Source organism: Suillus clintonianus (assembly GCF_016758775.1).
Source record: "Suillus clintonianus strain FC179 chromosome Unknown DEU56scaffold_47, whole genome shotgun sequence".
Classification (NCBI taxonomy): Eukaryota; Fungi; Basidiomycota; class Agaricomycetes; order Boletales; family Suillaceae; genus Suillus; species Suillus clintonianus.
Window position 1 is genome coordinate 67,220 of NW_024539271.1, and position 21,813 is coordinate 89,032.

The window sequence follows — 21,813 nt, forward strand, 5'->3', positions numbered from 1 at the left end:
CTATCGTGTGTCTACCCTTGCAGAGGATCTCCGACCATATTTCATCATGGGCACATCCTACGACGTGATTATAGGTCATTCTCTTGGGGGCACGGTGACCTTATCTCTCTTGCCGTTCTTGTCCAAACCGAGAGAAACCGCCGTCTCGATCCTGCCTGTCCTTGAGCCTACAGAGAAACAGCTGAGATATATAAACACCGGTTTCTGGAGGGGGTTGCGAATGGCAGAACCGCCGACCAGTACATGGCTGCGAATCCTGCTTGGTCTCGAGGTGACAGCGTGTTGAAAGCGCTGGGATTCCATGTGTGATTGTACTGTTGTCCAGAGGATAATAAAGGTAATATTTATCGTGTCCAAATGGTAAGCATTGCTGACAATTTGCCGTTGCTGTGAACAGCATAACAGGACATGGTCTTTCAGTGGCCTGTTCAAAAACATCCCACCTCACGTGGAGATCGCCGTGTTGGCGTCAGATCCGGAGCTCGGTGGTGCTTGCCATTTGGAGCACGTCCCTTGGGACGTGGCAAGATTAATTGCCAAAGTTTTTATCGGAATTGGTCACTGGATCCAATACGAGCGTCCGGATGCTATCAGGGATGAAATTCCACTACCCAGAGCAAAAATCTGAACCAAGCAGTTGAGAAGAGATGGTTTCGTCTCCAGTCATCACGTTTAATGATACGGCCCAGACTATGTTGCTCAATTCACATCACACAAAGGACAATGCCATTCACCTAGTCGCGCCCACAAGGTGAGTTCTCTCCGCCCAAAATAACAAACTAGAAACTCACCGATGGGCCGGATTTACTACATGCGTGAACTCACCAGTTCAACGATATGCCTTGATATGCTACTCTCACATTAGTAGGAAGACACGTCATCATCGTTGGTTTGTTCCACTGCTTTGCTAATGTGTTTTCCCCTCCACCGTGCCCTTTCTGGGCCTTTTAAGTGCAGAGTAAATGCAGCGTTGAAACTCTTCGATCTTCTCCGCTGCCAAGTTTTAAACATACCCGAGCCATCTGAGTGTACACATGACCATTTCAGCATCACAGTGGGGCTCGCCTACCGCTTCCAGGCGGGCTCTTCTCATTCATGGCATGACCATGTCCTCGCATTCATGGGAGGGCATCGCTGAGCTGTTGGTAGCAGATGGTCAGGTTTTTTATACTATGGCGAGGACCATTCTTAACGGATTGATCAGGATTTTTTGTCGTTGCTCCGAATCTCCTTGGGCATGCATGGAGACAGGGCACCGACTATCGTGTGTCCACCCTTGCAGAGGACCTTAAACCATATTTCGTCATGGGCACGTTCTACGACGTCATCATCGGTCATTCTCTTGGAGGCCCAGTGGCCTTATCGCTCTTGCCATTCTTGCCCAAGACAAAAGAAACCACTCTCATACTCCTCGATCCTGCCCTCGAGCTTACAGAGGAGAAAGCCAAAGTGATGAAACAATTTGTGATGGATGAGATGGCGATTAACAAAACTGTCGAAGAGCATATGGCTGAAAATCCTGCTTGGTCACGACGTGACTGCATATCAAGAGTGCTGGGAATGACCATGTGCGATCGCGCGACTATCGAGGTGTTCCGGGTATTATTCCAGTTGTCGAAATGGCAAGCATTGCTGACAGGTATTGCCCTTATTTTGGACAGCAAAACACGCCATGGTCTTTCAGTGGGCTGACCAAAAACATTCCCCCTAACGTCAAGGTCACCGTGCTGATATCAGATCCGAAGTTCAGCAACATCATAGAAGACGTCGCTCGTGCAGTGGAGGGATTAAAATCCAGAGTTCTCCCTGGTATTGGTCACTGGATTCCATACGAGCTTCCGCATGCTATCATGGATGAAATTCCCTTACCGAGAGCAAAGTTGTGAGCCGTGTAAATAAGGGATGGTGTTCTGCTGCGTAATTTTTGTCTGTAATCTGTTTTTGATATCGCCCACAGCCTGCTTAATTACTAGGTTGTACTTATACAAAATTTAACCGTTGAACCAGAACGCGGTGGGTGTAGCTGGTGCGAGTCATACTCCACCTTGAAAATATGTGCGCCGAGAATGGTATGCACTGCGACTTGGCCCAGCTGCTATTTCTTTCCGTCCGTGGGTTGTCAACTTCAGTCTGGACCCCGCAGCTCTTCTACCATGGCACGAGATGTTATGTCATTCACAATTCGTTGCGGACTAAGTACTGTTCAACTTCGATTACTGTAACACTAAGTAATTACGTAACTAAGTAAGTCAGCCGTTCGTGACGTAAACGACTCTCAACACATTCTCACTGCTGGTCGATCAGCAGCGCTTCATCAATGCATCATTCATACTTTGTTCGCTGGAGTCGAGTCGAGCGCCCAGTTGCTACTTATCATGGATGAAATTTTCCACTAAGAGCGAACTTGTGAGCGGTACAAATTTTCTTCTTTGCTTGGAAAAACGAGTCGGGCCGAACTCGAGATTTGCCACTGGGTGGGACTCGGCCATGCTCCATACGCCTAGTCTCCCATAGTCAGACCTTGATAGAATGAAGATAGTCGTTCCTACCATACGCCGGCCAACCCACCAACTCGACGGTACGCCCCGATATCATATGTGCCTCTTTCGCATTTAAATTTTAGGCAGATATATAATACGTTATCTCCGGTCAGTTTGCTTTTGCAGATGAAATTACACCATGATGTTATCTTTCCCTCCCTTTTCTTACGCTCTTGAACCTTGTGCGCCGACCCTGAGTTCCTCTGGCAAGAACCAAGTTGAACACAATCACGACTGCTAGGCACGAGCAAGCGAACGGGGGACGAGATCGAGGAAAAGCAAAGAGTGGGGGCAGACATATAGTAGAGGTTTAATTATGCTGTGAGCAGCGGCGGATGAGTGCCAGATAACTCGGACGTGTGCACAACAGAAGGCAAGGTTCAATGGCGTTTGGCGGGAGGCTTGGACAATCTCTCTAGAAAGTATTTGCGCAAGCGCTTACGTTGAAATTAACTGATTCTACTACCCACAGTGTCTGCCATGTACATAGGTGTTGGAATCAATGCTCTCGAGTGAGTAAAACACAATTTATGTTGCTATAGATTGATACTAATCCACGATTTCAGAGCTTCGACTGCCTTGATGAGGAAACACCATATTTCCTGTGCAGAAAGTCGGCCATAATTTGCGCTGTATGGAATATCAGTTATCAATCAATTGATTCCTTTGAAAGTAGCGTACCAAGTGCTTCTGGAGATTCGTGAGGAATCTATGACACAATTTTGTCAATTATAAAAATGATCGCAGATGAGATACAAACAAGATGATCAGACGACTTGATGATAATGTTGGATGAATTAGCTGGTCTGCGCCAAACTCGCTCCTTCGATACTTGCTCCATCATTGATCTGTCGCATATTAGTGCCTATTAGTTAGTGAATTTCATTTTGGCTCCCTGGCTTACACTACCGGGCTTGGTTTTCCGGGGACGATCCATAGCAACTCGATGTTCTCGTCGAGGGTTTCCATTAACTCCCAGGTTTCACGGCCAGTTCGTAGGTTGGCGCAGTCAATAGCCTCATGGATGGGAGGCGTTTTCAATCTGACGCTTCCGCTTCCGTCCTCGTATAGTCCATAATCGATGTAGAGCCGAAGTACGTCAGGATGCCAAGCCGAGAACATGGGCGAAGATTTGAAGGAACGTAAGGCGTCTTCCCTATAATCACATTCAGTACTCCTGAGTGATGATCAAAAAATTTGAGCACCGTGATGGCCATTGTTCGCGCTTTACCAAGGTAAGGCCGACCACGTATTGTGTATGCTCCCATGGAAACCCGATGAATGTATCGATCATCGGATCGAGGAGGATCATCGAGGACAATAAGGCCGGGAAATTCAACGCGACAGAAGCCCTATACAATGTTATGAGATTCAACCAAGGTCGTTGAAACGTGAATGTCATACGCCGCGCAACCCCCGACCGAGTGTCCCACTACGACCAGGGTCCGGGAAGAGAAGCCACTCTTTTGACGTGATTCGCCAATGAATGCAGGAAGTTGCTGAAGTTGGATGGGTAGCGCAGACGTTTCTACTCCTTCAGGCATGTAGTTAATGAGAAAGTTGGCAATGTCTCTTGCGTTGTCAGTCCAATCAACTGCTCTCAATTAATTCCAAGTCGGAGGTCTGAGAAACGTCTGCTTACAGCTACCATTAAGATTCTGTCTGTTTAGCAGAGCAGAGTCCCCATGTTGCACCGACTCCCATGACCATATCTCGTCTATAACGCCACAGGCAGGTAGTAGATAACACAGAGTGGTTTCCCATATCTAATACAGTCAGATCCCTAGCATGCATGAACTGGCATCAGGAAACTCACTTCCTTCGGAAAGCCCGTTGCATGCACAAGGAACAAGGTGGTCCCTTTCGATTTGGCGTTGGTCTCCTTGTCCTTTTTCACATATCGGTTGACACAATTCCACAGCAACCTTTCGTCCGTGACCGCGGAATGGCCGTCCTCTCCCTGCCGGACCTGTTGTTTGATGAATTCAAGTCCCAATTCCTTGAGTTCTGCTAGGGTTCTTTTCGAACGAGGAGGCGGCTTTGGAACTGGAGTATCCGGGGTGATTCTGGGATTGGCTGCAGGTATGATGTGGGTGCTGATGTCGTACATGCCGAGTAAGTTATCGGTCCGAGGCTTGAAGGGCAAAGGTGGGACCTCGACGTGCCCTTCGTGGCGCTTCAATGGCACCCATGGACGCGGCTTCACGGACGTCCGGAGCGTCGTAGGAGTGTAAGGGAATGAGGAGGTCATGGTTGTCAATAAATGCTGCCAGCGCTTGGAGCGTTATCATACACAAACTGGACTTGACTGCCCGTGAGCGGCTCTGAGTGGCTTATCTGTCTTCAATCATACTTAATATAATTTATCCGTCTTCGACGCGGGGTGTTTGACGGCTGCGAAAAAAGGAACAAGTGTCTTTTGAGTCCTGGTTTTCAAGATTTGAGTATGAGAGACTAAGTCACCGGTGAGGATCTGGTCAACGTGACTGGCGACTATATATATGATGGTGCCCCACATACTAGTACATATAAAGCAGTAAGGCTGTAGAGCGAGGACCCTTCAAATGGTCTCGGCGCGATCGTGTGGCACGTGCCCTTCGCCATCAGAGTTGTAGGTACCCTGTTATCACTCGGACCCTACTCGGTTCCCACAACAACTCTTGAACAAAGTCCGAACATCCTCACATAATTCACCAGGGGAAGGACCCCAGACTCTTCCTGTGATGTTCGGTTCGGTTTATTTGTAACGGCATCACCTAGTTGTATATAACATCCTTTACCGCCTGCGTGCTTCCTTTCCGCTCCCCCGTCAAGGCACTTATGGACTCCCTTGCCCCCAAAACTAAAGTCAAGCGTAACGGCACATGGTCGGAAATCGAATCTTCAGAACTCGTTCCCGGTGACATGATCTCTTTCAAGATCGGTGACATTGTTCCTGCAGACTGTCGTTTGACGGAGGCCATCAACGTCTCTATTGACCAGGCTGCTCTTACGGGCGAGTCTCTTCCTCAGAGCAAGAAGCTGGGTGACCGGTGTTTCTCGTACGTTATCTTCGGTTCAGTCCAGTGCTTTGACGCAGTATTTTCAATACGAACTTCGGCGCAGTATTTTCAATACGAACTTTGATATCGTGTCCTGTCTATTATTACTATTTGTTCCCCAAAGTGATGCAATGATAGCTGTTTCATTCTACCCAAGTTTGTGATTCTAAGACCGAGCGGAATGCTCTCGTGAAACAAGGCAACTTGCTATTGACAACAGTAAGAAGCACGGTCCCAGAATGACACTGGGCCAAGTAATAATACTGTAGGGTATAGATAATCATGGTCCTGGTAAATAAACCCACCGCTACCGACAACGATGAAAGTGGATATGTGAGCAGCGTCATCGAGACGGGCAAAAATGAGTGTATAAGTGGCGATCGTGTTTTGGTATAACGGGCGATGATGATGCCACTAGAACTCGTCAAGTGCGCCCTCGAGTGTGCTGAATGTCGACCACACTGCGCTCCCTGATACGAGCCCAGAATATTTATTGTGCGCGGGATGCTGCGGCCACTGACAGGGCTCAGGTACTCCTCAGATGTCTGGTCGAAGTGCATCAGTAAGCGTGAACGAGGGTACTGGTGTGTAGCCCAAGACTATGGCTCTTTGGGGCAGTGCAGCGTCGAGTCTGTAAGACCGCACAAGAGTGCGCGAGTAGGAAGGGTGTGTAGACCGCTGGAGGATATAAAGAGAATATAGTTGGTTAATAGATAACGAGAGCGTGAAGATAAGGAATGGAGCAAGATACGGGTACGATTGAGCCGAACGAATATGTGGCGACGGAGGCTGAAGGGAATTGACGGTGAAGGGTTGATGGGGATCACGCTGGTCGACGTTGGCGGTGAGCTGAGGTGGCGGTTGAGGTGAGTGGTGGATCGGCCGTTTCCGGCGGTAGAAGATTGGTAATCCTTACAAGTCGGAGAGCCGAAATAAAATGCAGTTTTCGAGGTCTTTTGTGATATCCGTAAGGCTCGGGCGTGGGTTCATGTTCGGACTTTGTTGAAGAGGTGTTGTGGGAACCGAGTAAAGTCCGAGTGATAACAGGGTACCGGATACTCGATATGATGATGGATCTCTGCTTCGACTCGGAACTATCATAAATGTAGCTATTCCTCCCCTGCTAACATTCCGTCTCTCACGACGTAGTTACTAAGTCTTCGCCTCGTCATTGTGCAGCTTCAAAAAAAATCAGGTACTCGCATGTCGGAAAAATCCAAACTACCTTGCATGGGCAAATATGGACGTATCAGGTTGCCAGGCTACCGACCATCTGACCGTTTATAAAAAAATTTGGCAGGCTGTTCATAAAAGTCAGCATTGCCAGCCTGGCAGGTCTGATCACACCTGAGCTATCAAAAAGTGCATATCAGCCTGCTTTGTCGAGTATCTGGGCTGGTAAGGGTTCATCATTGTGGCCAGGCAAGCCATCCTGGCGGGCCTGACATTGCCTGATCATCCTTGATGGTCTGTCTGTCACTGCCTGTCTTGGTGAAACTGTCGTATTAGACTGACGGTGCAATATTGTGCCATACTGGACTGACGACATCTGTCGAGAACATATCAGCCATGATATTTACTTCAGCTTCCTTACACTAGTTTTTCCGAGTCGTTGTTGGATCACGCTGGTGGCTCATTGAATGAAAATGAGAAGCAATTGATTACACTACTAGTGCTATGTTAGGTTATAGTTACTGAGTACTGAATGTTCCTATTTACGAGCGTGATGGTGAACGATATTGCGCATTGAAAAAAATATGTACCGGCATCAGAACCTCCCTTCGCTACCTCTGGAGAGACGGTAGATCACAACTCCAACGGCTCCAATCAAAAATCCGCACACCCCGCATACCACACAAGTCGCAACAGTGTCCCTCATTTCCATAGCTGAAAACCAGCACGTTGCGTGGAAGGTGGGGGAGTTGGAGCTCGATATACCCTGGTGTATGACGTAGACGTTCTGTAAAGTATTAGGAACATACAAATGAAGAAAATTACGAGCACACCTTTGAGAACACAGCCCTGAGAAGCCAGTCTCCAGATTTGACCTATGGGATGAAATCAGACCATAACGAAGTTTTGGTTTGGGATCACTCTCACTATGTTATTAGCCTGTATTCCACCAGTACACCAGCTGTCTCGTGTCTCACCTTCAGCCCAGCTAACGTCCCTGGTGTGGAGTGGACCTAAAATGAGAGTTGTCTTGGTCTCAAGCACATCAATTAGTGATGCTGCACCGCAGATCAGCGAACGAGAGAGACTTGGAGGACTCGGAAGGACCTGAGAGTTGACAGTAATTTCTTGGATCAGAATCTTCAGAAAATCATACTTGTCTGGTATTGATGCGAAGACTGGCGTGAATACGAACTGGCTTGGATCATTTGTCAAAGAGGAGTCCAATTCTCCGATAGTGAATGATGAATCTGAATGTGATATGCTGAAGTGTGACCGTGCAGTCCACAATAACAAGATCACTGCTATGGTGGTGGTGGTTTGGAAACAACAGGTGCGCAGTCATCACAGCAGCACCTGTTTGCGTCATATAAGGGAACTTTGACCGACATCCGAGCCGCCTGTGAACTTATGAAGGATGAGCTCCACAAAATGATATCACTGTGGTGCTGTCGAAATTGCATGTAAGACATGAATTTTGTCAAGTCGCATCGGCAAACTCACCTACTACTCATTTTTGCAATGCCTTACGATCCAGATAAAAGCTCTGATCACAGCTCGCGTAGCCCTGATTACAATGACAGCGCGGAGCAAATCCTTGGAGGTGGAGACTCACATCGCATCATATTGCGCTTCCCAGCAAATGGCCAAGGAGCGCCAGAAGACTCTGAAGGAAACTACATATATGACAAGATATACCCAGAGTATCAGCCACCGGGCCTCAAGGAAACACTAGATGAGTCTGCAAAGTCACGGTCACCGTCATCAAAGGGGCGCAGCATTGCAGCAGGAGATGAAGTGCCTAACGAGGTGCGCAGTGTGCAGTGTCTTTTACTAAATTACAAACCAACTCACTTTACTATGTTTCCAAGCATCCCATTGATATCATCCCAGAGCCCAATTTGAAGCGTGCACTGTCAAGTGACTCCAACACTGATTTAAAGTCTGATGAGGTGAGTCTTCCTCACTTTGTCGGTATGCATAAAAATGTAATTAATCTACGCACACTCAGAATCGACACTTTGCTGATGCTATCACAAACTCTCCACGACGGGCCAAACCACCTCGGAAGAAGCAGCGGGTCACCTTGCAGCCTGCAAATCAAGCTGCAGTGTCGGGGAATCTCAGGTTGGGGGAAGAAATAGTTGGATTGCTTCGAGAGCAAATTGCAGTCCTAGCACACACATCAGCAAACTACAACTTTTCCCACAGAAAGCACAAGATTTGTGTTCCCACGACAGCCAATCACAGATTTCACAGTTCCGCCAAGAGTCACAGCAAAACAGTGCTACAAGGTACACATTTGTTACAATCACTCACAGATTTCACAGTTCCGCCAAGAGTCACAGAAAAATAGTGCACCCAGGTATACATTTGTTACAATCACTCATAGTTCTACACGGCTCACAGGACTTTGCATTTGAAAGTCAAGGAGTTCAAGTCCGAATAGCTACTAGTAATATACCTAGTAATATCATTGAAATGTGAAGTCTATTTTATTTCGGACCATGGATGGACTTCAAACAATGCGGCAAAATCTAATTCAACACTGAAATAACAACAGCACAAAACACAATTTGTATATAGAACTGGAAGGGACAGCGAGCGCACAAGTAAGTATATGTATGCTAATACTAGTAGGACACAAGGTGAATATCTATAAATGCAAAATTGTACCAACTCTCGACCGTCCGTGGCAAACGAATTAATCAAGCTGGATAGTGAGAACGCGATCGTTTGGGACTTCTCTCGTAGTAGCTGAGGGATTGATAAGGACGATAGTTGTCTCTCACAGATCATAAACTTACCGGTGCGCTGATCACCTTCACATTGTTTTGCAGATAAGGGACAATGAGACCAGCCATGCTGTCTGAAGGCAAGTCTCATACACCCCAGGCCCATGTCTGCATCATCTAGAGTGTTCTTTGCGGTATCCACTCGAAGCCTGAGCAAGCTTGCCAATACTTCATTTTCCCGTAGTAAACACTCCGCGAGTGCCTTCTGTGCCCGAAGTACTTCACGTTTGGCTCGTGCAAGGTCCATAACAAGGTTTGCTTCAGAATTGGCTGGTTTCTGTATAGACTGATAAAATTTAAGGCGCGTTATGAAAACGAGAAATAGACAATTGACTTTACCAAGGAAGTAATAGCTTGAAGAAGTTCGTAAGGGTCCATCCCGTGCGTCCCTGGTTTCGTGTCATCATGGTGTTGATGATGTGGATCGAGAATGTTGTCCACTAGGCCCGACGCCCTTGTTGATAATGCGCGCAGATTGATGGTCATGGTGTATTGAGTACAGTTTTCGGGAAATGCCGATATCACCCGATACTTACTGATATTATTATGATTTGTTTCTTAGTATGACTTATGTCGCATTCAAGCTGCCCCTCATGCGGCAAAGCGTTTAAAGACCATACTTCTGTTGCTCGTCATCTAAGCCAGCCTCGGTCTGGATGCAACACGTGGTTAGACGACATGATTAACTCCATTTCGCCCAGCCTGAGTGAAGATCATAACATGGACTCAGCAGATGACATCGATATTTCTAACAACGATCCGGGACTTGGAGGCGAGGAAAGTTTTCATGATTTCTATGGTGGAGGAGAAGAAGAGGATATACCTGAGGGAACTGCGGGTCATGAAGTGCGCAAAGTAACCGACTATTTTCCAGAGCCTCCTCTGGCCTATGAGGATGGCTACACATTTTTGGGGCTGTTTGATGCAGACGAAAACAGTGTATATCGGAAAACGAATCTCTACTATCCGTTTAGCAGCCGAAGAGATTGGCAAGTTGCAGCATGGCTGCTACGTTCAGGCCTGAGCATGGGCAAGATTGACTCTTTTCTATCGCTTGAAATGGTCAGTGCGTATATCTCACTTTTATTGCTTATGATTCACGTCTTTTTAGATCAAGGATTTACCCTTGTCGTTTCACTCTGCCAAAGAATTACGCGGTAGAGCTGAGATGCTCCCCAGCGGTCCGCGCTGGAAGTCTCAAGTAATTCGTACATCGCATCCTACGAAATCGCCTGTAATTCTGTACTGGCGCGACCCTATTGAATGTATCGCCAGCATCTTCAACCACCCGCTATTTCAAAATCATATCGACTTCACACCTCACAAGATTTACTCTACTGCAGAGAGGTTGTGTCGCATATATGCTGGATGGATGTCAGGAAACGATGCATGGGACATGCAGGTGAGTAGATAGTCAGTTATTGAGGTCTGGCACTCAAATATTCTTGAAGTCGGCGATACCAAAGGGCGCAACCCTCCTCGGCACCATTCTCTCCTCCGACAAGACGAATATCAGTGCATTAACAGGGGATCGCGTGGCTCATCCGCTTCTAATTAGCCTCGCCAATATACATATGAACATACGCCTAAAATCATCAACCAACTCTTTTGTTCTCGCTGCTCTGTTACCAGTCCCCAAGTTTATTCACAAGAAGAAGCGAATGAAGGGCGTATTGGAGGATCGACTGATACATGAATGCCTCAATATCATTCTCGAACCACTCAAGCAGGCCGCTCAACGTGGTGTCATGCTGTCTGATCCTACCGGACACAGTCGGTATTGCTTCACCGCTCTCGCGAGCTATATCGCTGACACCCCCGAGGCCATGATGCTGGCAACTGTTGGTGGAAAAACTGTCGCCAGTGACGATGGCGATGTATAAGCAGTTCGGGGATGCATTCCGTCATGAACCCCGGACGAAATCGACGACTCTTGCACAGCTTGCTGTTGTGCGCTCGCGCGCTGATCCCAATGATATTGAGGTGTTTTTCCGCGAGGCACAGAAGTTCCGACTGAATGGCGTCGACAAGCCATTCTGGTGGGACTACATACTAGCAGACCCCTCCCGTTTTTTGACACCAGAATCACTCCACCATCTTCATAAAGCGTTCTTTGACCACGATGCCCAATGGCTCATTAACGCTGTTGGAGATTCCGAAATCGATTTCCGATTTTCAGTGTTGCAGCCCATCACCGGTCATCGGCATTTTCACGGTGGCATCTCCAAGCTGAAACAAGTCACCGGTCGCTGTCAGCGAGACATTCAACGGTATATCATCGCTGTCAGTGCGGATGCAGCACCTGCTGGTGTCATCGCTGCTTTACGGGCGCTCATGCAGTTCCGATATCTCGTACAGTCGCCGCGCATTGACGAGGAAGATCTCGGGCGCATCTCACGTGCACTAAATGAGTTCCACGCAAACAAGGATGCAATCATTGCTGCCGGGGCTCGTCGGGGGAAGGGTAATAGAGTCATCGACAACTTTTACATCCCCAAGCTGGAGCTAATGCACAGTATCGTTCCCAGCATTCGTAACTCTGGCGTCATAGGACAGTGGTCTGCCGACATCACTGAACACGCCCACATTACAGAGATCAAAGACCCCGCCAGATCGAGCAATAACAACAATTATGACACACAAATTTGTCGATACCTCGATCGCGCCGAAAAGTGTCGTCGTTTTGAGCTCGCTACCGGCCTGTTGGATCACGAGCAGAGGGTTGAGGAAGAGGGGTTGGACTTGGATGCTGAAGAGATCGACGTTGACATCGACACACAAGATAATCCCATTGACCCAACCCGACACCCACGCCAAATTACGAATTATTTCGCGATTGCTAAGGCACTCCAGTACCGAGAAGTGGGTTCCGTTCCTGTACCACTTCGCTCCTTTGTCGACAAATCTACTGCCTTTCATCTTTCATATGACCCCTCCATTCGGAGCATCACTGTTGATGAAGTCGCTATCACATTCGGCTTACCAGATCTACGACAAGCCATAGCTGATTTCCTTCAACGTGAGGCAACTTATGGACAACGGCATGTTCATGCAATAGGTGGCCCTAGAAGGGCTGGACCTGGTGCCGTCCTCCCATTTGACAAAGTTCAAGTCTGGTTTAAAATTCGCTTGCAAGAGATGGATTTACACGACACTCACGCCATCAAACCAGCTCAGACGCTAAACTGTGCACCACCAAATGACCCGTGGATCTTGGGCCACTATGATACAGTCATTGCCGAGACCAGTGCGGGCTTCTCATGGCCCAGTAGTCGTCTTTCAGGTGCGCTTTCTGTTTTGCGTTACAATAAATCATTTAAAGCTCAACTGTTACAGGTCACACAATCGCGCAGATTAGACTCATTATGCGACCCATTGGCAAGAGTGGTTTACTATGGTCTTGGAAGGATCGGTTCCTCACATATGTTCAACGTTTTGATCTCTCAAATGATCGCGATCCAACGACACACCTTCATATACTCAAGCGAGCGAAACGCTCAAATGGAAACCGGATGGGCGACATTATTCCGTTATCTCAATTGAGGGCTCCTGTTCAACTCGTACCTCGTTTTGGCGCTACTGCTGACAAGCGTCTCACAGCGTACAACAGTTTGGAGCATGCCGCGGAGTTTTGGTTGAACGAGTTTCTGGATAAAAGCGCCTTCTTTGCGCTATCATTTGATGCAATATAAGGCCATTTTTGTAGACTAGTAAAGAAAGCGTCAAATACAATATTTTCGTACCTGTACACACAGCACTAGCACTCCCTCATGCCACTTGGTAGGCATTTTTGTTCTGGGGGCCTCGGGATGAAGTTGGCATCCTTGATGTCAGCTCCAGAGGTTCACGATGTACCGACAATGAGTAAACTGACCAGCTCGGAACTTATTCGCTTGATCTTGCAGGAATCTCCACCTGCCAACAGCGATGAGCTTGGCCATGTATTATCGTTGATCTTCAAGTCCTATAACCGCAAGGTCCCAAAAGCAAAGGATCTTCAAGTTTCGTTGAAGAAAATCCACCCCGATACCAGGGTCGAAGCATTTCAGCAAATTCAAAACGAATCAATCCTCGTACCGCTTTATGACACGCAAGCACGCCGTTGGAACTGGCCACTCCCAGAGTCACATTTAGACAAACTTCCTGGACAAAAAAGTAAGCGGGCAGGAGAGAAGAGAAGAACGGACCATGAAGAGAGGGAAGGAGAAACTAGTGGAACTACGAATGAGAAGTCGGGAGATTGGATTTTCGTCGATGACACTGGCGCACCTGTTGCCTCTAGCCAGCCTGAGGATGACGAAATGTCCGAGTCTATGAATGCCAGCTCTGCCAGTGTCCAACACGAAAGTGACAGTGGTGGCAGAACCCCAGTACTCCAGCCATGGACAACGGAACAGATTTTTGCATCCTTTTACAATGTCCTTTCCATCGCCCTCCTCCTGCGACGGCCTGAACTCGCTCAGAAGCGCATCTTATCTCGTGTCTGGAGCGCATCAAACTCCTCACGCCCAGTACCCGGCGATGCAATGGCGCGCAAACCAGACCTCACCTTACTCGATGATATCGAGGCTAGATGGGACACAATCAAGGCCGTATGCGAGCTGACTTCGAGTGCCTACTTACCTTCAAATCCCCTTGCCAAAACTCTCGACTCCAAGGCGTATCTGCTTCTCAAACACCAACCGTGGAGACGCTTCGCACTGTTGGTCTCCATCTGCAATGGGTATCGCGAGCTTCGCGTCCATCTATATGACCACTCGGGTGGTGTTGTCAGCCCTTGCATAAACATCGATCGAGAGCCAGACAAGTTCTTACAGATTTTTTCGTCCATTGTCTTCGGCAATCTCGAGTGCATCGGGTTCGACCCCACGATCAGTATATTGAAACACACACTTCACCGCACGCATCGACCCCCTGATTTCCGCCCCGCCAAACACTCACGCTCACCTGCTCCGCACCAGACTGCTACCTTAGCAATCCCAGATGCACTGATCGTGGAAAGCGAGACCACCACAATTGAAGAGATCGTGAACAAACCCCCATACACCACAGAGGATGCGGAGCGCAAACCTGCAGCCAACATCCCTCCAAGCATGGTCCCCCCCGTAGACGAAGTCCCTGTTGATCCTCTCCGTGAACCCCTCCCAGAGCCAATCGGAAAAATACGAGTAAATGAAAACACGTACGATATACTCGATCTAATATTCTCCACGCAAGGCCTCGTTGGTCGTGGCACGACGTGCTATCTGGCCAGGAAGGACGATGAAGAGTACATAATCAAAGATCACTGGGTTCTTGGCAGTGAATCGGAGGTCCTCAACGAAATTCGTATGATGAAGAAGATGGATGGGCTCCGTGGTGTTCCTCGCCTTGTTGAATATTGGCTTGTGGAGATGGAGCCTGGCGAGGTTGACGAGACGGTGAAGTATCGTCAAAAGATCACGCGCAGCTTACAGGGCACCTCCCGTACGCATGTTCGCATGGTTTTGAAGCCCCGTGCGCGACCCTTGTATCAATTCCGTTCACGTTCGGAGTTCTTGACTGCGATACGGGACATCTTGAAGGGTAAGTGATTTTTGATTGTATGTACCTAACCGTTCCACTCACAATATTTTCAGTCCAGAAGTTTGCGGTAGAGCAGAGGCATATCCTTCATCGTGATTGCAGTTTGAACAACGCGATGATTGGGGATGATGATGGCGGGATGTTGATAGATTGGGAGTTTGCTGTAGATATCGTACGAGGCGATAAATACAGTGTCGGGGGCACCGTTAGTGTTTTGGTTTCTTTCCAGGATCTATATATGAATTAATACCTCATAACCTCAGGGCACAATACCGTTCATGTCGCGATCCCTTCTCTTCCAGCTTTATCTCAATACACCGGATCCGTCGGATGAGCGCATGGGTACACGAGCCTCGGGATCGAAAGCATACCCAGCCCCCATGATCACGCATGTCTACAACGACGATCTGGAGTCGATGTTTTATGTGTTCATCTGGGTCTGCATTGAGTTCAGGGGCCCTCTCGGCATGAAGCGTGTTCTCCCTACGACTCTCCCACATTCAAATCAAAAAGTGAAATGGATAACAGGAGAATGGTCCGCGTCGACGTACCAAAAGTGCGGGGACAGCAAGACTCGATTTTTTCATCAATCTGACCACTACACTATGGAACTCGCCAAACAATTCGACCCCTACTTCAAATCTCTCCTTCCACTCGCGTTAGCGTGGTATGAACTCGTTAAAAACCCCAAGCAGTTGGTCTTTGACGACGTAATCAATTTGCTGGATAAGCACATCGCTGCACTGCCCTCGGAGGACTCCCCTGAACTCCTGGTTTCCAAATGGGTAATACTCTCAGCGGCAGGTTCGTTTACTACCGCCAGTGGCAGTGATGAGGACAGTGAGTTATCTGTAGATGACACACGTCGGAAGCGAGTGGTCGATCATCGTTGGACGATGGAAGTTGTACCCAAGCCGAAGAGGAGCAAAACTGGGTAGAGTTCAAATTTACCAGTATGTACTACACTTTGATATCCGATACCGATACCGGCGCGCAAGTATATGAGTCACATGATATCCCCATTTTGTACTTTGTGTAAAATAAAGCATGCATCATTACCTCCGCTCAACGTTCAAGCTCACCATCTCTACCTGCATGCAGCGCTCGACTCATATTTCCGAAAGATGCTATATTCAGTTTCGCAAGATTCTCCCACATTACCTGCATGCGGCACTGGAGACCCGATTACGAGTCAAACTACGAGCCTTAAAATACGGTGTGTATCTATCAGTGATTTTCTCGTGCTGATCGTACCACTAGTTCTACTCTTAGTGGCGTGGTCCAGTCATGTCTCCTCGTGCGAGCCAGAAGAAATCAAAGCGTAAAGCTGTAGATTCTGATGGTCAAGCAAATTCTGCAAAGAAGTCGCGTGCTGGGGCCAAGGCATCCGTGGTGTTGCAAGAGCCAATTTCTGCAGACAAACCGTCAGTTCGACGTTCTGGACGTTCTGGCGCAGGAAAAGGAGGTAGGGTTGAGCAACTCGAAAAAATCGGTGCTCTCTTGGATGCCCCGGCACGGACTACTCAGCCCAAGGGCTCCACCTCCCTTGACATCGATGTACCAACCAATCCTCTGGCACCTGAACCACCTCGTAAGGGTCGTGGTAATCGCACAAAGGCAGGTCTGTTTATGTTGGTGTTAGATATTAATATTGAACATCGACAGAAACCCCCTCCACCATATACCGTCTCGGAAACAGTGGAGGATCCTGCAACTTCTAAAACAGGGGGAAAGAAAGGTACTAGTAAGGCAACAAAGAAAGACTTGGATGTATCGAATATGCATCCCGCTTTTTCTCACCGCCAATCTGGTAGCCGGTTTGGCTTTGCGCAGCCCATCGTCCCTCCTGGCACGGAACCTGACCTACAAGTACTCAACAATCCATATGTAGCGGCCGCCAGTGAACATCGTGCTCGGTTAGCCTCCCTGGATCCCACTACACGTCTTCCACCCACTACCGTCACCTCTGGAAACAATGATTCGGCGCAACCAGCACCTTCACAAGCCACGTTGGTTATGCGTCAATCTGACGCTACGTTCTACAAGAACCTCGACCCTGCTCTGATGTCAGCTGGAGATGTACATTCGGGAGCGGGAGATACGGGATCCCGGAGTTCAGAGGCATCCACTGACGACAATGATGACGATGGAGGCCATGCTGACGATGATGAAGAGGAGGAGGAAGATGATGTCGAAGATCAAGAAGTTAGCTGGGGAGCAGCGCATGGGCGCCTTACTGCGCATCCTGGTAAGTATTTTACTCTCACAATTCTGATCACACTGAGCGCAAGACAGGTTTTTCGAAGGAAGTCGAACCATCACAACCTCGCGTCACCACTGCTCTTCCAACCGATTTCGAGTTTCAATACTCACGCGATGAGGATGAAAACATGGCCGAGAATAATTTGGCAACTGATGTGTCCAGTGACGATGAGAAGCCCGCGGAGCATACTGACGATGTTCTGCAGGTTCACCACAAGCGAAACGGACACCCCCATCTGCCTGATCCTGCCGTCCTCGAGCTTTTGCGTCAGGCCGAGACCAAACCTCTCGATTCAAATATCAAAGCTCGTAAGGTATCAGCCAAGATAGCAGGTGAAGGGCCCAAGGCCACGCAGCTGAGTTGGTATGGTCCTCGTTGGAAGAAGTTTCTCGAGGACACGAAGGGAGAGTGCCGTGTCGAGCATGCGATAGAGGATCCGTTCCCGACCTTCGTTGATGGCTTGTCGGGAAGCGTTTACGAGGTCCTTACAGCTTCGCTTGTACAATGGCTTGAAAGCGGCCAACAAGTCGAAGGCGGTAAGTATTTCCCTCCCCCTCGAGACAGCTTACTCACACGTCTATCAGATATTTGGCCCGATCACAAGCCCGACATGGCCAAGCTTGTACGTCTGTGTTTTTGATTGCATGCCTGGCGCCTGACGTGCCATTTTTATTTCAGCTGTTTGAAGATCTATCTACATGGCGCTCGGACCTCAAGAAAATCGCTATCAGTATCGCACCCTCTATGTATGACATAATCCCACCATCTCATATCCCCCCCCAAGAACGTGCTTCGTGGGTCCAAGAATGCGCTGCAACCTTACTCGAAGGATCTCTTTTTTTGCGCAATGGTGTAGATAGTCTCGGGAAAACTCAAAATGTTGCTCACCCTGCGCTCCGCGAAGCCACTATTTCGTTCTTTTACACTGGATCCTATCGTGTCGCCCGCAGGAGACCAGATATTTTCCGTGAGCAGCTACCACTGGAATGCTTAGCTTTGGTTTGCACAGCGGTATATTTTGGTGCTCGTACTCACTCGACAATATGCTGACACCATTTTTTTTCTAGTTCAATTGCGTCCTCGATGGTTTAGTCAAGAACGGTAACGGAAAGACATACCCGAACTTTTCTTCCAAGGAGTATAAGGCTATCTATACCAAGATGGTCAAGCTACTCAACGATATCAAGGAGCACCCTTATCACGGACCAAAGCTCGCAAAACAACTTCGTTTATGGTCTGCGTCCGGATGGCAAGGTTTTTTTTTGTTCGAGTTTTTCAACGCTAATCTTTGTTTCACGCAGGGCGGAGTCCTTTAAGGTCGACGGCAGTGATCTTTCGAAGCATCATCATCTTCAAGTCCTGCTCGATTGAGCGCTTAGGTTCTTGGCGCCGCATAGTACAGGTTTTATTTTACCGTGAATCGAGCATCATTTACTAGTAGTTTTACGATACCGTGCATTCATGTTTTCTGCCGCTGTGTTGTGTAATCCAATACATGCCGTGACCGTTGTCCTTTTCTGTGCACGCAAATACAGCTGACCAGTTGATATATTATTGGCAAACTTTCTACAAGGATGTGTTATTGGCAAACTTTCTACAAGGATATGTTATTGGTGAACTCTGTACAAGAGCCTTCAATGTGGTTGTCTGTCAGACTGTGAATTATATGTACGAAAATTCACAAGGATATGTAGTACTGTGTGGAGCTGTAGTGAGCTGTCCAGCAGGGACCAAGCTGTGGAGCTTGCATGCTGTACAGAACATTGTAGTTTACTGATGTTCGCGATGATGGGGGTCCAGATATCGCCGCCGTCGGTCTTCGCACCTTTGCGTTTGCTGCAGGATTCTTGAACAACTTCGAAGGTGAGGTTCCCATCAATGATGAGCTGAAGAGTACGATAAACCTGAAAATATTATTTTTAGACAACGAATGGCAGAAATAGAATGACTTACAGCAGTAACGGCGAGGGCAAATGCAGCCCGCGCACTAATGCTCTCGGTGTCAAGGTCGGGGACTTCAACACGGCCGAAGGTGAAATTGAGGTGTGATGCGAATGTCTGAAGTACGAAGGGGGATCTCCACATACCCGTCCAGTCCTTTGAACAAATAATTAGATGGTTTCATAGTAATTATTATAGCCACTTACCTTGGGAACGAGTCCTGAATTATCCCTGAAAATGAACCGGTTATGCTTCAGCATGGCCCTTGAAAAGTCCTCGCGAGCCGCAGGATCCAAAAAATCAGCGTCCTGTGCAAAAAATGCGGTGAGGATGGAGCAAGCTGCGATACTGAACCCTCCATGCCATTCCATAAGGCGTTGTTTGGCCTACAAATGTTAGTTAACTTCTGAATGACCCAAAAACAACTATGGACTTACCACTTTTAAAACGGCACCAGATCTGGAGATCTCATGCTGAATCTTACCCCGGTATATGTAGTTCCAGATCTCCTGCATGGCGTCCCTTAAATCTTCGTCTTCAGGACCCCAAGGCTCAACTTCTCCACCAGCCCAGTGTGCGACAGTTGGTATGAACACCCGGCGCCAGGTATTACCATCCTGGCATCCCTCAGGAAGGTCATCATTCTGATACCGGTGATTGGCGCCACTGCCATCGCGGCGTGACGTGACACTCTTGCTCTGCGGCTCTGTCTTTGCTCGTTTCGAAGGGGGGGGCTGGCTATTGATGCTGACGCCGGTCTACGTTTAGTGGAGAGAAAATGAGAAGGGTATCACAAAATAAGTACCGGCTTACTGAAGTTGTCAGGTGTTTGGTGCCTTTTGCTGACACAGGGGCAGGAGGCGGTGATGTGTCCTCACTCTCGCCAAAGTCAATGTCCGTTGACAAGTCAGTAACGGGCTCAGTCGGGATGAACCTGGCGGTGGCTCTGGATGGTTGCGTAGAAGGGGGGGCACGAGGAGGGGGGGAGGAGAAGGACTCGGTCCTTGCCATTATTGGTGAGCGTTTCTTTGGTCGTGATGGAGGCGGTGATAAACTGTTATCACTGACTTCCAATATACTGTCGAGATACGCACCTAGGTTCGTCACACCGTCACATGCCTGGCGAATCGAACCTATTTTGTGTGACAGTCACACCAATTTTGAGGCCGTCGAACCTAAATTGTGACAAGTGGTAAAAACACAAAAAAAAACACCCAGTGCATCCAAAAATCTTTGTACTGCCAGTGAGTGTTCGCAAAATGTCTGCACTTGCCATGACCCCCCTCAGCCTCGGAAGTAAAATTAGAGACAAATACACAACTTATGCAAGGAAATATGTCTACCCAATGTTTCACCACGAACCTAAGCGCAGTGTGTCACACGTCATACACCCCCTGTGAACCTTCGTACCTAATGTTCATTTGGTCACACCCAAATAGGGTCGAACCTAGATGCGTATCTCGACAGTATCCTGAGTGGGGAGTGAGTGCTGCAAATGCACAAAAAATAAAAGAAATACCGCAGAAGTTGTATGCCTGGCACCAGGCTTTTTGGTAGCCTTGAAAGCAGCCTCACGCTCAAGTGAATTGTCCTTGTCCAGAAATGCTGTGGTAGGTTCTTCAAGATTGCCTTGAACATTGTTTGTGGGGTGCGGGCTGCCAGTGGGATTAGTGCTGGCGCTAGTCAATTTTGAGATCTTTGAAACGGCAGTCGAGGTGGTGACTGAGGACACGCGTCTGTGTGATTCAGGGCGAAGATTTTCAAGTTGAGGGCGGAGCAACTTGCTTGTTGCAAGTTTCTCAGCCCAGTCCTTTGTTTTTCCCATCCCCGCATAGTCATCCTTGGCTGCGCAGACATCCACACTGAATCGATTGAGGTGATTGAGATGAAAAAGAGTCGTTTCGGTGAGTAACAACATGGCAGATGGGAACAATAATCGACTTACACTCCTTTCTTGCCTTTCTGGTCACCACGTGCCGTTGGATCAGCCTGATCTGATATATCGACCTTCGAATTCTGATTGTGAGTCATATTGATGCCTGTATTATTAACACTTCGCTCAGCATGGACAGCCTCACGATATGCTGTCTTCTGGACACACTTATTCCTCGGCTGCACCTCTTCATTCTCCTCCTCACTGGATACACCATAGTCAGTCTCTGTGTACGGCGAGTCTCCTGGAACCTTACCTTGGTTGAAAGTCCTTATCGCCATCGTTATCGCCTGCAGCAATGTCCTCCATTTCGACATCCCCCATCTCAGCTGCTTCTACAATCTCCTCGTCATCCTCAATGTTCGGCTGGCTCACCTTCGACTTCGACACAGGACGCGCCCGAGGCCGAGGCTTTGGCGCATGCAAAAGGATCTTCAAGTCCTTCAACGCCTTCTTGTCTTCAATAGACGCAATCTTCTCGGTGGTGCGTTGATCAGCGGCTTCTTTCTCCTGCCGCTCATGCTCAGGCTTGGTCATTGTCTTCCTGGATTTGACGAGCGGT

General features: G+C 48.3%; 12 protein-coding genes across 12 annotated transcripts; 7 read left to right on the forward strand and 5 right to left on the reverse strand.

Moving 5' to 3' along the window:
- The first annotated feature begins 196 nt into the window (after positions 1 to 196).
- Positions 197 to 998, forward strand: DEU56DRAFT_810359 (uncharacterized protein). Its single transcript, XM_041353512.1, has 4 exons — positions 197 to 337; positions 398 to 636; positions 690 to 751; positions 829 to 998. The coding sequence occupies exons 1-2, from the start codon at positions 302 to 304 to the stop codon at positions 626 to 628; spliced, it is 267 nt and encodes an 88-aa protein (XP_041207258.1). The 5' UTR covers positions 197 to 301; the 3' UTR covers positions 629 to 636; positions 690 to 751; positions 829 to 998.
- Positions 999 to 1,063: 65 nt separating this feature from the next.
- On the forward strand, positions 1,064 to 2,185 carry DEU56DRAFT_810361 (uncharacterized protein). Its single transcript, XM_041353513.1, is given in 4 exon segments — positions 1,064 to 1,156; positions 1,168 to 1,169; positions 1,207 to 1,599; positions 1,662 to 2,185. 4 exon segments carry the CDS (start codon positions 1,153 to 1,155, stop codon positions 1,884 to 1,886), a joined length of 624 nt encoding a protein of 207 aa, XP_041207259.1. The 5' UTR covers positions 1,064 to 1,152; the 3' UTR covers positions 1,887 to 2,185.
- A 781-nt stretch (positions 2,186 to 2,966) lies between these two features.
- Positions 2,967 to 5,026, reverse strand: DEU56DRAFT_810366 (Alpha/Beta hydrolase protein). The gene is made up of 9 exons (XM_041353514.1): positions 4,894 to 5,026; positions 4,357 to 4,843; positions 4,183 to 4,306; positions 3,945 to 4,134; positions 3,746 to 3,892; positions 3,445 to 3,696; positions 3,301 to 3,388; positions 3,222 to 3,249; positions 2,967 to 3,170 (listed from the first exon to the last, which is right to left on the reverse strand). Exons 2-9 carry the CDS (start codon positions 4,789 to 4,791, stop codon positions 3,103 to 3,105), a joined length of 1,332 nt encoding a protein of 443 aa, XP_041207260.1. The 5' UTR covers positions 4,792 to 4,843; positions 4,894 to 5,026; the 3' UTR covers positions 2,967 to 3,102.
- A 322-nt stretch (positions 5,027 to 5,348) lies between these two features.
- DEU56DRAFT_707518 (P-type ATPase) lies at positions 5,349 to 5,582 on the forward strand (the record flags this gene model as incomplete). Its single annotated transcript, XM_041347443.1, has 1 exon — positions 5,349 to 5,582. A coding segment is annotated over one exon (234 nt), but the record flags the coding sequence as incomplete, so codon positions are not given.
- Positions 5,583 to 6,118: 536 nt separating this feature from the next.
- On the reverse strand, positions 6,119 to 8,123 carry DEU56DRAFT_913838 (uncharacterized protein; the record flags this gene model as incomplete). The annotated part of the gene is made up of 5 exons (XM_041357565.1): positions 6,119 to 6,430; positions 7,434 to 7,541; positions 7,588 to 7,629; positions 7,682 to 8,004; positions 8,057 to 8,123. 5 exons carry the CDS (start codon positions 8,121 to 8,123, stop codon positions 6,119 to 6,121), a joined length of 852 nt encoding a protein of 283 aa, XP_041207262.1.
- Positions 8,124 to 8,275: 152 nt separating this feature from the next.
- On the forward strand, positions 8,276 to 9,203 carry DEU56DRAFT_757065 (uncharacterized protein; the record flags this gene model as incomplete). The annotated part of the gene is made up of 5 exons (XM_041350089.1): positions 8,276 to 8,563; positions 8,626 to 8,706; positions 8,766 to 9,048; positions 9,095 to 9,119; positions 9,164 to 9,203. 5 exons carry the CDS (start codon positions 8,276 to 8,278, stop codon positions 9,201 to 9,203), a joined length of 717 nt encoding a protein of 238 aa, XP_041207263.1.
- Positions 9,204 to 9,458: 255 nt separating this feature from the next.
- On the reverse strand, positions 9,459 to 10,035 carry DEU56DRAFT_757066 (uncharacterized protein; the record flags this gene model as incomplete). Its single annotated transcript, XM_041350090.1, has 3 exons — positions 9,459 to 9,511; positions 9,562 to 9,826; positions 9,889 to 10,035. 3 exons carry the CDS (start codon positions 10,033 to 10,035, stop codon positions 9,459 to 9,461), a joined length of 465 nt encoding a protein of 154 aa, XP_041207264.1.
- An 84-nt stretch (positions 10,036 to 10,119) lies between these two features.
- Positions 10,120 to 13,241, forward strand: DEU56DRAFT_738908 (uncharacterized protein; the record flags this gene model as incomplete). Its single annotated transcript, XM_041348689.1, has 5 exons — positions 10,120 to 10,611; positions 10,661 to 10,951; positions 11,001 to 11,294; positions 11,437 to 12,832; positions 12,886 to 13,241. The coding sequence occupies 5 exons, from the start codon at positions 10,120 to 10,122 to the stop codon at positions 13,239 to 13,241; spliced, it is 2,829 nt and encodes a 942-aa protein (XP_041207265.1).
- Positions 13,242 to 13,376: 135 nt separating this feature from the next.
- Positions 13,377 to 16,052, forward strand: DEU56DRAFT_913842 (uncharacterized protein; the record flags this gene model as incomplete). Its single annotated transcript, XM_041357566.1, has 3 exons — positions 13,377 to 15,114; positions 15,168 to 15,319; positions 15,378 to 16,052. 3 exons carry the CDS (start codon positions 13,377 to 13,379, stop codon positions 16,050 to 16,052), a joined length of 2,565 nt encoding a protein of 854 aa, XP_041207266.1.
- Positions 16,053 to 16,401: 349 nt separating this feature from the next.
- On the forward strand, positions 16,402 to 18,803 carry DEU56DRAFT_950499 (uncharacterized protein; the record flags this gene model as incomplete). Its single annotated transcript, XM_041359130.1, has 5 exons — positions 16,402 to 17,362; positions 17,410 to 17,913; positions 17,962 to 17,999; positions 18,056 to 18,388; positions 18,445 to 18,803. The coding sequence occupies 5 exons, from the start codon at positions 16,402 to 16,404 to the stop codon at positions 18,691 to 18,693; spliced, it is 2,085 nt and encodes a 694-aa protein (XP_041207267.1). The 3' UTR covers positions 18,694 to 18,803.
- Positions 18,804 to 19,252: 449 nt separating this feature from the next.
- On the reverse strand, positions 19,253 to 19,965 carry DEU56DRAFT_738821 (uncharacterized protein; the record flags this gene model as incomplete). The annotated part of the gene is made up of 3 exons (XM_041348684.1): positions 19,253 to 19,474; positions 19,525 to 19,704; positions 19,756 to 19,965. Coding segments are annotated over 3 exons (612 nt in total), but the record flags the coding sequence as incomplete, so codon positions are not given.
- An 800-nt stretch (positions 19,966 to 20,765) lies between these two features.
- On the reverse strand, positions 20,766 to 21,788 carry DEU56DRAFT_757070 (uncharacterized protein; the record flags this gene model as incomplete). The annotated part of the gene is made up of 4 exons (XM_041350091.1): positions 20,766 to 20,807; positions 20,838 to 21,180; positions 21,264 to 21,455; positions 21,508 to 21,788. The coding sequence occupies 4 exons, from the start codon at positions 21,786 to 21,788 to the stop codon at positions 20,766 to 20,768; spliced, it is 858 nt and encodes a 285-aa protein (XP_041207269.1).
- Positions 21,789 to 21,813: the final 25 nt, after the last annotated feature.